Source organism: Apteryx mantelli, chromosome 1 (genome assembly GCF_036417845.1).
Source record: "Apteryx mantelli isolate bAptMan1 chromosome 1, bAptMan1.hap1, whole genome shotgun sequence".
Taxonomy (NCBI): Eukaryota; Metazoa; Chordata; class Aves; order Apterygiformes; family Apterygidae; genus Apteryx; species Apteryx mantelli.
Genome location: NC_089978.1, coordinates 154,326,480 through 154,339,706, shown reverse-complemented (window position 1 = coordinate 154,339,706; position 13,227 = coordinate 154,326,480). Strand labels below are relative to the sequence as shown.

Genomic DNA, 13,227 nt, shown 5'->3' with positions numbered 1-13,227 from the left:
CTGGAGGAGCTGCCTGTCTTATTCCTTGGTAAGGGACAATCATTTTCCAGGGAGGCTAATGGAAAAACTTCCAGTGACTTCCGTGAGAACAGCACCAGGACAGGAGTGTCTAAAAATGAACACCGAGTGCAAGTTCAGCTGAGCTGTGACACTCAATTTTTGCACTTGCCTTATATCTTCTGTTCTATTCTTACTGCAGCCAAGCATCCTGTTCAGTCGCTGCCACCACCGTCTGGGCCAGCAGTCTCGCTGATCTCCAGCAATTCCTCAGCTCTTCCCCGCAAAGAAGCTGCAGGGTGGCAATTCAGCTATAGATGGTCCAGTGTGATTTACAGCTCTCGCTGGCCTTTACCTTAGCCAATACTGGGCCCCTGAGCTGAGATTTTTAGCTCAAACACTGGGCTTCAGCAGCAGCCTTGGCAGGACCTGGCATTTGCAAAGGCAAGTTTCCCTGTCTGGCGAGGAGTCAAAAGTGCTGTGCATAAGGCATGGCTGTGCTATGAGGGAGGGAGAAGTAGTAATTTTATATATGTAGAGCTGGATTTGATGCATCTCCAGAGACATTTCAGTGGTTATTTGCTGGGTTGTTTTTTTTTAATGAAGTCACAGAACAGAGATCTGGGCAAAATTGGTCTTGCAAAGAAAAATGATGTACTTCACTTGAGAAAGTCACCTTGGACTTTTTAACCACAAATTAATAATGAAAAAATGAATAAAGGAAAAAATGACAAGGAACAAAAACCAAAACAGGTGTGAGAATGATCCAGAAAGTGCAGTTTCCTACATGCCAGGGGAGTCATCTCTCCTCATCTTTCCTAGCAGAGGACTGGCCATGGCGTACATCCCCCTGTGGCCTGGGAGCATAGAGCCGGGGGTGGCTTCACCCACTGTTAGGCAGAGGAAGCTGCTGAGCATCTGCCAGGGCACAGTCCATCTGCAAGAGCACAGGTGAGTCGAGGCTGCTCTGCACCTGCCAGCGTCCACTGCTCCTTGAGTGAGAGGAGCAGGTGAAATTCCTGCACTGGCTCAAAAATCTCTGCTCCTCTAGTCAGTTGAAACCACAAAGGGGCAAACAGACGAGAGAGGGAGGAAGCAAAAAACAATCTTTCCCCCTGCCCTTCCTAGACAGGGTCATGGCAGCCACCAAATGCATCAAGAGCCAGGGAGTCTTCAACCATCTCAGTTTAGACCAGGAGCTCTTTCAAAACACGGCACCTCCAAAGCTGCCTGGCATTACTCAAGCACATGTATTCAGCTCTGAGAAAGACCAGAGCCTCATGGCAAAGAGGACAGCAATGTTTTCCTGCTGTAACTCAGGCAAGGCAGAAAGGAAATGTATCCTACTTTCAGATGTCAAACTCTTTGTTCTCCTTCTCCATGAAAATGGAGAGATAGTAACACCCCAGGGCCCTGAGGGTGCTGTGAGGCTCCATTTGTTCATGTGGCTTTTTGGGGGGTGGAAAATACAATATGCCAGAGCCAGCTTCTTTGCAGGAACCATGCACAAGCATTGTTAGCCAGCTGCCCCTTGGCTGAGATGTCCCTGGAAATATTCCAGGAAATGTGCTTATTACCTGGTAAGGACAACTTCCTCCACTGTCTACGATCAGCCTGCAGCTAATTGGATATTATCTTTTCTACTACTTTAGCACCTTGAGCTTCCTTCTCCTCCCCCTACCGATATTGCAATAAGTGCTATACAGTGGCAGTGAAGGACTAGCTCTTCCCCTAGGGCTTGTGATATCAGTTGACAAGGCAGGGGTCAGAAATGCTGTTGTCTCCATGTCTCAGCTGGAGAACTGAGCCACAGCAACCTGGCAATGAGCTGCCCGAGCTCACATAGAGGTGCTGTAACAGGGATTACCCATGCCCTGACCCTCCAGGGCCTAGCACTGCATCTCCTGTGTGAGCACCACTGGGCTCCACAGAGGAGGACTGCAGCGTCCCATTCATGGGCCCTACAGACACGTCTGTCACCTGCAGCCTGGGATGTTGTTTCCCCAATGAGTGGGACCCAGCACCATGGAGAGGTCCATCCTAAGTACAAGAGTGCCAGTCATTTGCTCCTTGTAGCCATTAAGCTGCCCAAGAAGAAAACACATTTGCAGTTAAATGTCTTACGTCTGATTCTTGTTCTCCCTGGCACACAATCCTGAACTGCAGCAGAGTGTCTCTTGGAAGGAGAGGGTGGAAAAGAGAAAGAGGAGTACTGAAATTAAAACTTGCCTGAGAGCTCCACCAGACACCAGCAGAATCACAGCAAGGACTGCGACCAGCAAGATTTCCACGTTTAGGTGCCTCAATGCCATTTGCTGGTGCTGCTCCAGAGCCTCTCTCATCTCCCTCACCCTGCCTGTCAATATTGGTTTCCTGCAGGGAGCAGAAGTGGCTGCTGTGCACAGGAGGGCAGGGAGCAGGGACCTCCTCAGCCAGCCCTGGAGCACCATGCACAATGTGGTGAATTGTGCCCTTTGGACTTTGAGCAACCTTGAGCCCTTCTGACAGAATGAACCCAGGGATGGGTCCTGAGCACCTCAGGGGCTTTCTGACAGACCAGGAGGTGACAAAGACCTTAGCAGGACTGTTTCAGCTGAAACAGAGTTGAAGAAAGGCCTGCACTGCTCAGTAAGAAATTTAGACTTCTCTCAGCATCTCCCTGTATCCTTTTGCCTGTTGGTCCAGCCCCACTCCTGTTGCCCAAGCTCTTCCCTGTGTCTTAGCCACATGTTTGTCAGTGGCATAGGTTCTCCACTGTGACAGAAAGTGATCCTCACCAGCCCAGGCTACTGCTCAGTGAGAGGGGCATTTTGAAGTGGAGGTTGATGGCTGCAGCATCCCATTTTACACCAAGGGGCATCAAGCTTACTCTGCACAGCAGTATCAGCCAGGACGGATGCTGCCTTCTCAGGTGACTGGCATCTTTCTTGGCCAAGAGGACAATTGAAATACCAGTCACAATGGCAGACAGCAGAAGAAATTTAGGCATAGCAGTGGCATAGCTGAGGGTAAATACAGGCAAAACATGCTCCTACGCTGGGCAGCATGCCTGCTTCACACTGCCTAAACCAAGCACCAGGCTGGCGAGTCTGCCCACTTGGTTGCTCACTTCTACAGCATCCATTGAGAAGTAAAACATCATCCTCCTTTCTTCCTTGTCCTCTGAGGTGCGGAGTCCTACATCTGGTTCAACAAGGATGGAGGAGGGCACAGGACCTGTTAGCAGTGGGCCCTTCTTTGGTCTGCCCCAGACCCGCTCATGGGGACAGGCAACTCTTCTCCCTTCCTTGTTAAAATGTTTTCTTTTCCAGCCACCACCCCAGCACTCAGGTCTCCGTGGCAGGTCGTGGAGGCACTGCCACCAGGACCCGCTCACTCCCAGCAGACGCACCTACCTCCCAGTGCCCGTCAAGGTCCTCCTGGTACGTGGAGCTGCTCAAGGGGCCGCCAGCCCAGGGAGGCACATACTGAAAGGCTTCCACACCCAGGGGAGGTATGAGCCCCTCCTGCCACAGCCCCTGCTCCCTGCGCCTCACCCCGTGCAGCTTCTCATTGCCCGTATCGATGAGGCCTTAATGAGCTTTGAGCTCACGTCCAGTCAAATCAACCCTCTGCATGTCAAGGGGGATATGTGGGGGGGAGGCAGGTTTCCACAGCCACCAGAAAAAAATGCTGCCCGTACAGGTCGCTGGGAGAAAAAAAAAGGCTTCAAGGGCACAGAGGGAGGGCAGGGAGCGAGGGCTCAGGGCCTGGCACTGCATCGTGCTGGGAGGAGGCTGCAGGTGAGCAGGCTGCAAGGAACCACAGCAGTGCCGCTGCAGCAGTGCCTGCAGGGCCAGCTGCAGCAGAATGTGAGGGGCTCTGCTAAAGGCACTGTGTGCCTCTGCCCTCTGCATTTGCAGCTGGGCAGGGGTCTCCCTCTCCTCCACACCCAGAGCTGGCCATAGTCTCACAGAGGATGCAGAGGTCCAGCGCACTGTGCACCAGGGCAAGACAGGTCTCTGTCCATGTGCCTTTGCTTCTCTCAGACGTCAGTCCTTTCTCATGCAGCAATTACACAGGCCCAGGCTTGAGAGAGCTCAGCCCTGCTAAGGGCAAACAGGCTCTGGAGAACTCAACCTGAAGGACACCATGGTGTCCCAGTCAGATGCATTATTGGCTGCGGTTTGGGCTTTGAGGGTGAGAGAGGGAAGGCAGAGGCAGAGATATATGTTTTGTTTGAAGTGCCAGGTCTTGGCCACTAGCCAAAGAAAGGAGCCAAATGTGAAAAAACAGATATCTAATGTGTAAATCCTATTCTTGGCTCTAAAAGGGTTTGCCCGGAATCTTTATTTTCCTTTTCCTTTCTTTCCAGGGCTCAAGAAAATCTGCATCCACTGGGAACATTGAGAAGTCTCTCTCAAAGCAAGTGCAAGGGAACTGACTACTCTGCAAGCACCTCCTCATTAACAGCAGTATTTTCAGAGGCACTGGGGAAGGAGCACAAGTGAATTAAGGTATAATTCTGCTGAGAGATCACCTGCAAAAATGACACCTTTTCACTTAACAGCTCCTCTCTTTGTGTGAATGCAGAGCTAGGTATGCCTAAATTAGTGACAAAAATACATTTAGCAGCTTTCAACGCTGCAGAGACAACACAACCAGTGACCTGGATTTTCTTCATCTTCCTGCCCCCATTAGAGAAGTGTTTGCTTCATCCCAAGCACGGGCACTTGCACCAGCTCTCTGGGTGCCCAGGCAGGCTGGAGGGCACCATGGCACTCCCACACAATTTATTACTCACAATGCAAGACGACCTTGGGGGGGGATCCAGCTCCCCACCAAGTTCCCTCGTTGTGCTTGTGAGCCTGAGAAGAAGCACGTGCTGTTGGTGAGACATAGTACATGCCACTAGCCAGCTGCAAGGAGAAGTGCAGAGTGGCAGGCCTGGGCACACAAACGAATGTAGTCAAGCTACAAGAGCTCAGCAAAATAGAGCCCTTCATATGAGCAGTGCCAGCTGTCCATGCTGCTGCTCTTTCAGCTTTTACTTGTACCTACCCAGGCAGAGCCTAAAAAATGCCGACTCCTCTTGCCTGTCCTTCTCACTGCCACAGGTTGCCACCACTGAAGCAGTCACCCAACGGGAAGGGTTGCCTTTTCCTCAACCATGTCACACAGCCCCAAGGGAAATAGCAAAACCCACCCTCTTTAACGGATCCCACGTGCCCCCTCAGAGCAGAGAATCACACGTCGTAACCCATCACAGTTAAACCTACCACAGCTCATCTGTAGAAGCCCTTAAACCATCTGGATGGGAAGGAAAATATGCTAGCTTAAATCTTTGCCGAGTCCTCCTTGGGCTGTTGTGCATGGTCCCATCCTTGTGCTAGTATCTTTCCAATGAACTTTGTTTAAAAATCATGTTTCAAGCTAAGCAGGCACTAGTGGAGTATGGAAGAGACAGTAAGACCCCTAATAAGATATTTTGGCCATCAGACAAAGAAAAAAGACGTTGGTGCCAGAAGGGCAAGCAAGGCTGAAGAGAGGGAGAATGGAGAGAAAAAAATCCTTCTACTGGGTAAACCCAGGAGGGTCTGAATGCTGAAAGGGAGCACCACAAACAAGCTGCAGGCATCCTGATAAAAAGGCATCTGTTCTGGGTTGGAGCAGATGCTGTAGGTGAGAGTCCCTTTTGAGAATGAGCTGTGGATGCTGGCAGAGACTCCCTGATCCTCTACCAGAGAGCTCTGTGAGCTCGAGTACCTTTTATTTAGCACTTAATAAAATTAAAAGAGAGTTAGACTGCATTTGTCTCAGAAATCTTTCCTTCAGACTCTTGTCTGGGATAGAAAACAGCCAGTGAAGATGCTGTGCTGCCCCCGCTCCCTGCAAAAATCCATTCTGCCTTTAAGTGAGTGCAGCCAGCACTGGACAGGCCTGCGAGCACACAGAGGAGGTGGTGCAGAACAGGAAAACAATTATCGCCCGTCACAGCAGTGGATCTCTGCTGGAGTTACTCCCAACTGAGTCTCTCAGAAGTGAGATTAAGCCTTTGCCCTGTGATTCAAGACTTGCAGCATTTCAGAGAGCTTCTTGACAAATCTTGGGGAAAGCGAGACTCACAGTGGTGGTGTTGTCCCATTTCCCAGGGAATGAAAGGGCACAGCACTGAAATGCACTAGACTGTTTAGGAAGCTTAGCTCTCTCTGTGCTGGCAGGCTTGCTTAGCAGCAGTCTTGTAGGCCCCGGGCCAGAAAAGGTTTTCTTGAGGGTAACACAGTGTTACCAGGTCAGATTTATTTCATCCAACCAAACCAAATTAGAACAGCTATTTGCAAATGGCAGTTTTGGTAGGGAGCTATAGCAAAGCCTCTGGCTTACATTTGTCGAAAGGAATGAAAATTCAGCTACGGACATTTCACAGCTTACTGCTTCCTGATCACTCCACACCTGGTGTTGGTTCATCACTGTTCCTTGTTGGTCTTCAGGTCTCTCTTCAAGCTCTACTGCTGATGTGACACCTATTTAAAAAAAAAATAGGTGAGAGACTGTAGCAGTTTGCTTGCAGAGCAGGCGAGGAGTTGCCAGGTACTGTTCCTGGTCACGCTAGCCATGTAGGTGCAGATGCCCTCATGTGTACATGAACCAGGTGCCACTGCTGGGATGTGTCACCTGCTCTTTCTCATTCTGGGTTAGCCAGACACCAGTCTTTAGGCCCATGACTTGTCCTTCTGAAGTCTGGGCAACTAGTCATACATACACATTTAAGTTTCTTGGGGAAATCATGTTTGAAATCACAGTAGGGAACTAGCCTTTTATAAGCATTTTTATAGTCCTCCACAAGGTCTTAACTGAGGGACACCTAAGAACTGCAGTAGTTAAAATGGAAACACCAGGCTCAGTAGGCAAAATCATCCAGTCCTTTCTTTGGAAACGTCACAGACTATCTCACCACCTCATATACTGCTGGCCTCGACAGAGAGCAGGCCACAAGGCAGCAATTTCCACTGAAGGAGTAAAAAATGAGTTTGAAAGCAACAGACGTTCTTTGTAAAACATTAGTTGTGTGAGTTAGAAACAGAACTATGCAGTGGGTATTGAAGGCACAGGGGAGCAAGGATTCCTCTCAGCATCACTCTAACACAAGCAACCCCTCTCTTTTCCAGAAGAAAGAACCAAGAAAAGAAGAGAGGATGGGGATGTTTCATGCTTGGCTAGAACTAGACATGGACCAGTAAACCCAAATGAATTTGGGAATATGCCTTAGAAGAGAAGCAGAATTTGTTTGAAAGGGTGGGATTTGGAACTGTTCTGTTGGTTGTTGTCCATTAACATTCATGAGACTGAATTTTTATTCACTAGAGTGTTCACAGAAAATGGGAGCTTGGCAGATATTCAGACAAATACGCATTGGCTTGAGTATTTGCATTTGAAGCATTTGGACTGCCACCTCCAAAGCTTTTGGTGGCTTGGGAAGTCTCCAGCAAAAGAGCCCAACCTCACCATATAATCTGGGTGAGTAAACACAAGTGCAAAGAGTGTTTTCTGAATAGCAGATATTGGATGTGATGACAGCAGAAAAAGCAGCCAAATAATCAGGCTAGCCATCTCTTGGTTTAAAATTCATTTGCAAAAATCATTAGCACAATCATTGCAAAATAAGCAGAGGTATAATCACTCGAGGATAATTTGCAAAGAGTAAGAGGGCTGCACTCATTGAAAAGAGCTGCTACCATCTCTTAGGCTGCCTGGCTCTGACTAAGATTCCCACCAGCTCCCAAGGGAAGCTGAGCTGGCTGGCACTGTAGGTCTGGCAGGCATTGCTTTCTTGAGCCTGCTCTAAAGCATGGCCTTCTCTTAGGCAACCATAGCAATCCTGCCAACCTGCCCTGCAGGCCAAGCTTACTTCCCTCCATCCTTCCTGACTGGCTGGGCTCAGGGTTCAGTCTGGTCTGAGAAGCAAAGCCAAGCCGCCCAAGACACCCTTGCTCAAACAGTGGTCAGTACAGTAAATTTAGGGAAAGCCTGTAAGACAAGGGTAGGTAAAGCATGACAATTCCTGTGCTGAATCCTCCAAGCTTCAGCCCACAAGTGCTCTAGAAAATTGCTAACCTAGAAGGCATATTTAAACTCCCTTGGGGGACTGTGTCCTACGGTTGCTTTGTCAGTAGCGGTCAGGCTGCTAATATTCAGTAAAATAATCATCTCCCAGCCCTTGCTGATCTCTTCTCCCCATGAAAGCTGCCAGAGCCAAGGCTCCTTCCAGTCTTGGCTTTGGACACCTTCTGTGATCTCTCCCGGTTGAACTGGGACCAGTCAGTCCTCTGGCATACAGAGAGGTCTTGCCCCATGCGTTTGTAATTCTTCATGGACCCCCAGCCCCACTCCCAGGGCACTGAGCTTCAAAACATCCCTTCCCTGGAAATCTGGCCAGTAAGTTCCACAGCCAGCAGGTTTATTTACAGCTGCTTTCACCCATTGCTCTTAAAACTACATTTATGCCACTTGCCCCTGCAGCTGCTAGGAGCCCTTGGGAACAATTTCATTTGAAGTTTACTTGTTTCAAAGACAGGGTGTTTTTAAATCACAGCAACAAAAACAAAGAACAACATGGTGGAGGAAGTAAAAACACAAAGAAATATAGCAAGAACAAAACTGAAAATAAAAACAAGAAAAGAAAAGTAATATCCTACCTGGTAGAGATTAAAGGTGACCTGCAAAAGAAAAATAAATCTGGTTGGAACACTTTTATTCAGGACCTCCCTATTCAATTTTTCCCCTGGAATACTCTAGAGACCTGGAGAATGAGTAAGATAATGTTGCTGGAGATATGGCAAGGAAGACTTCATCAGCTGAGAAAAACAGCCAAGTTCTCTGAAGCTCAGCTTTTTTTCTGCTCTTTCTCCTGTGTACATCAGCTTAACTCATGTGGCTGAGAAACACTTAGGAGAAAAACTGTCTCTGCTAACAACTCACTATCACCATGCTCTCAGTTAGCAGGTAACACAATCCACACTGGAAGGACCAAGCACTCCAGCACAAAATAAAGATCAATCCGACAAGTCCTGAGATGTGTTATGGGAGAAGGGGGGATATTAGGGACTAGAGAAAGAAAAGTCCACTAAAAGAAAATGCGTTTATTCAAAAGAGGTCACAGTAGCATTTTTCCTACCCTTTCTCTAAATGAAGAGCCTTCACCTCCAGTTTGTTTCAGTGAGGTAATTCTAGGTATGTGATCAACTTTTGCATTCAGTAGAAATAAATAAGAATATAAATATGGATGTTTCTGAGAGGAGAAAAACATACTGCTTCACCCAGAATAGCATGCCTGTGGCTTTTGTTAACTGGTAAAGAACAGTGAAAGCTCATACTGCTATACCATCATAAAGTTTCCTTCCTCAATTGCAGTAAAGCTGGCAGTGGCATTTGAGGATGATCAGTGCATGTGGGTAACCCAACCTATTCGTTTGATCATGGTAATAACTAAGAAGCGAGGACCAGAAGCAAGAGCTGTCACAGACACCAGCCTCAGGATTTTGCAGGGAAAAGGGTTTCTAACAGGCACTGACCCAAGGGCTATGGTACCTATCCACTGACAGAAAGTGCAGGGAGCTCTGTTAGGTCTTATCTTTTCTGCACATAAGCAACCCATGTAGTTCATCTAAATCAAAACCAGTTAGTCTAGATTAAACCAGAACAACCCACTTTGTAAGCATGCTTGTTGCAGTATAAAGACCATTTAAAGTAATAGGTGGACACAGTCACATTGATGCAAGTACACCTGTGGTTACAGGTTGTTTCACTAAGTGTAGTTAAAAAACTGGAACATCTTTCTATCAGTGAAACAGCTTCCACAAGGGATTGATGATTTAGCTGTTTTTCTTCTAATCCTTCCAAAAGCAGTGTGAAAAGTAACACTGTGTTCAATTTAGCTTAAACTTGATCCTGGTGGACTTAATATAAATTGAAATTAGTGTAAAAGGAACATAAATAGAAGTGTCCACACATATTTTGGAAGATTTAACTGAAATCACATACTGAGTAAACCATCCAAACTTCAAATGTAAATGTGACCTTAGGTCTAGCTACACCATTAGTGTAGCTCTGCCAGGAGAGAGTATGACTTTTTTTCCCTCTTTACTAAGAGGCTTATGCAGATAAAAGCTCGAAGGTAGATGCTTTAAATCAGCTGAAGTTCAATTATACTGGTATAGCTTAAGTCACTTCCCAGTACAAACATCTTCCAACACCTTCCCACAGGGAGAGGAAACCTTATTGCAAACCACTTGAGCTGCTGTGTTCAGTGCTATGCACCTCCAAAGCCCATGAGTGTGGGAAAAAAGGTGCCATAGGTGTGGGGAGGAAGAGAACCGATTTGGTGGTGAGGTGCAAGCCAGGCAATGAAGTAGATGTTAACAAAGACAGTGTAATCACTGCCCACCTCAGGTATCACAGTCATCAGGGCAAGTGCAAAGACTTGGAGAGAAGATGAAGAGAGGAGATGGCAGAAGAGGAAGACCCACAGCCAGTCCAGGATCACAGACACAGGTCTCCCTCTGAGGGAACGGCAGACAAGGTCTTGAACCATGTCAAGGAGCAGAGACGAATGTTGTGGGTATCGTGGGAGCCCTGTAGATCATCACTGGTACACTCCCATGTTAATAGCTCATAAACAGCTTGCAAACAAGTTAGTTATCCAAGAAAACAGCATTTTAAAAGAAAGATGAAGAAAGGGAGAAGTTTTTGTTTCAGGGCTACAGAGTGGGACCTTCCAGGACTGGTTCTTTGAGCAAATTGTGAGTGAATAAGCAGGGGAGAAAAGACCAGGAGTATCCCAAATCAAAGCAAAGGCTTGAACCCTCTGCAAAGCCCCATGCGGGTAGAATCTAATTTACATCAGTGGAGTACCTAGAAAGAGATTGTGCATGCACCTCTGTGCATGGGTATGTCTGCATGTGTGTGAATGGGAGAGGAAGGGGCACAAAGTGGCCTGGGTGAGAGAAAATGTCTCCAGCCTGGAGCCTTGCTGCTGTTTGCTCATTTGATGCACAGACACAAAATGAGCTCTTGTTTTCAGTAATCATATTTCACCCCTCAGGGAAGACACATTTCCAGCAATAGAATCGGATGGCTGGAAATTGCTTTGCCATCACTCGATGGGCCATACATTAGCCTGTTGGTGGGACTTGGGCCAGAACAACCCAAAGGTGCTGCTGACCCCTCAGCCCAGGGTGAATGAAATACCCTTCCCTTTCTTCCAGAGAGGGAAGAAATTTCAGAAAGGTTTACCAAGATTATGAATTACCTCTATTTATAGTCGGGGTCTACAGGCTCACAAACTTGAAATGCCATCAGAGACGTATTTACTTGCCAGGGCTCTGCCACAGTGTGTACATCAGTTTCATGCAATTAAGACACAGAAAATACCAAAGCGAAATTCCCCCTCAGTTACCCTGACATGCATGCACGCACAGAGAGATATGCAGCTTGTCAGATCAATATCTCAAACTTTCTGAAAGGAACCCCATTTCAGCTTTTCTGTCTTTATAGGAGACTCTGTGGGAGCCCAAGGATTGATCAGCAAACATTTTGCTACTGCCTGCCACCAGTTGCAGGCTGTGATAGCTGGCTTGAAGAAACACCACAGAAGTAACTGAGCAGCTTCTATCAGCATCAACAGAACAGATGCATATTCAAAAGTTTCCCTTCAGGAAAAGCAGCACGCATCCCCAGCTACCAACAGCGCATAAAGTTTACAGGTTAGACCCCAGTCACAGAGGATGATGGTCTCTATGACTTTCTTGCCCAGCATCAGCCCCCACTTCTGGGTTACTGTCATCCCGCTTGAGGCTGGACTGGTTGCACATACCAGGGCAACCTGGCTTACACTTAGGACTCAGATTTAAAAGTGTTTGGGTGACTCAGAAGATGAACGGGAGAAGGGAGGTGTTTGAAGGAGCCATCTTCGTTATTAATAAACCCTAACTCTAATTGCCTGGAGGCCAGGGAAGCTGGAAAGTGGTCCTGAGCTCTCCCACCCCAAATACAAGGGAAACGCCACCGCTGTCTTGAACTGCAGAAGAGGCCAGGGTGGAGGCCCTTTGGTTCATATAGAAAATTATATTATGTAAAACTTCAGAAACTTTAGGCACCAAATTACTTTAAAAAGATGGTTCTTTTAGCCACTGGTAGGGCAGGTAACTCACCAAAAGGTAAAAAAGAGAATTTAATTATAACCTGCCATTTCCCATCTTGTCACTGCAAAACCAACATGTTCTCAAAGCCTGAACATCTGCCATCCACAGACTCTGAAAGGAAATTAAGTAGGCCTGACCTGTACCGCTCTCCCAAATATAGAAACACACTCCCATTCTTGGGCTCCTGGAAGGGAAGGTTTTTTGAGACGGGACAACTAAAGCTGTCCATGAGCTCCAGTTTTTCTTAGCCAGTAGCTTACTCTTTAGTTAAGCATCAGGTTTAAATCTGAGCTCTACAAAAGCAGCCAGGAACTGGAAAGCCCAGTGCTGGCAACAGGACAGATACCTGTGCCTGGTACTCATTGCTTAGGCACAGCTGGTGGGACAGGATTGCATGAGGGGTGGGGAAGGAGGGCTCTGTGGCCATTCCCTATTATGTGACTGACAATACACTGCCAATGAGAGTTATGGTCCCCTTGGCCCATCTGAAGAAGGCATACCTCATACAAAAGAGCAACCCAGAAAATAGAAATGCCTGAACACTTTCCCTTAAGTTATGGTATTAAACCCCAGCACTAGGCCACTTCCAGTTGACAGTCTGCCTACTGCAGTCCTAAACTCTCACCAGAGAAACTAACCCACAGTTCCCAGTTTAAGGCACTTTGCATTGCCACTGAGTAGGATTTGTGTTTAGCAGCTTTGGGGGCCCACATGAGAGTTGCTTGCAGTGTCCCAGCTCACAGCACTCCAGATCTCTGGGAGACTTGCCAAGGAACACCAGTCTCCTGCTCAGTGCAATTAGCTCATCCCCACTCAAAATCTAGAGAAATCTGTACACAGGGAGGGGATGTTCACTTTGAAAGACATGGTGCTGGTTGCTCTCCAGGATGTAGGAAAGTGACAGGTTGTTTCTTGTTTGGAGGGGTAAGGGTGGGTTTATTTCTCCACGAGAAGAAGAACTACTGATGAAATATGAGCTTGAGAAAGCCACCAGGCTGCCTCTAATCAGTCAGACCTCTCCAAGAGACCATTATCTACTCCACAGCACAAC

At 47.5% G+C, this 13,227-nt stretch overlaps 1 protein-coding gene across 1 annotated transcript in view; it reads right to left on the bottom strand.

Annotated features, from left to right (window-relative positions):
* LOC106488559 (sodium- and chloride-dependent GABA transporter 1-like) overlaps positions 1 to 13,227 on the bottom strand; it is a 54,023-nt gene that overhangs the window by 38,061 nt on the left and 2,735 nt on the right. Inside the window, exons 3-4 of the mRNA XM_013947421.2 lie at positions 8,673 to 8,693; positions 6,395 to 6,500 (exon numbers count right to left, since the gene is read on the bottom strand). Coding sequence (XP_013802875.2) covers positions 6,395 to 6,444 — 50 coding nt within the window. The 5' untranslated portion in view covers positions 6,445 to 6,500; positions 8,673 to 8,693. The remainder of the gene's footprint in view (positions 1 to 6,394; positions 6,501 to 8,672; positions 8,694 to 13,227) is intronic.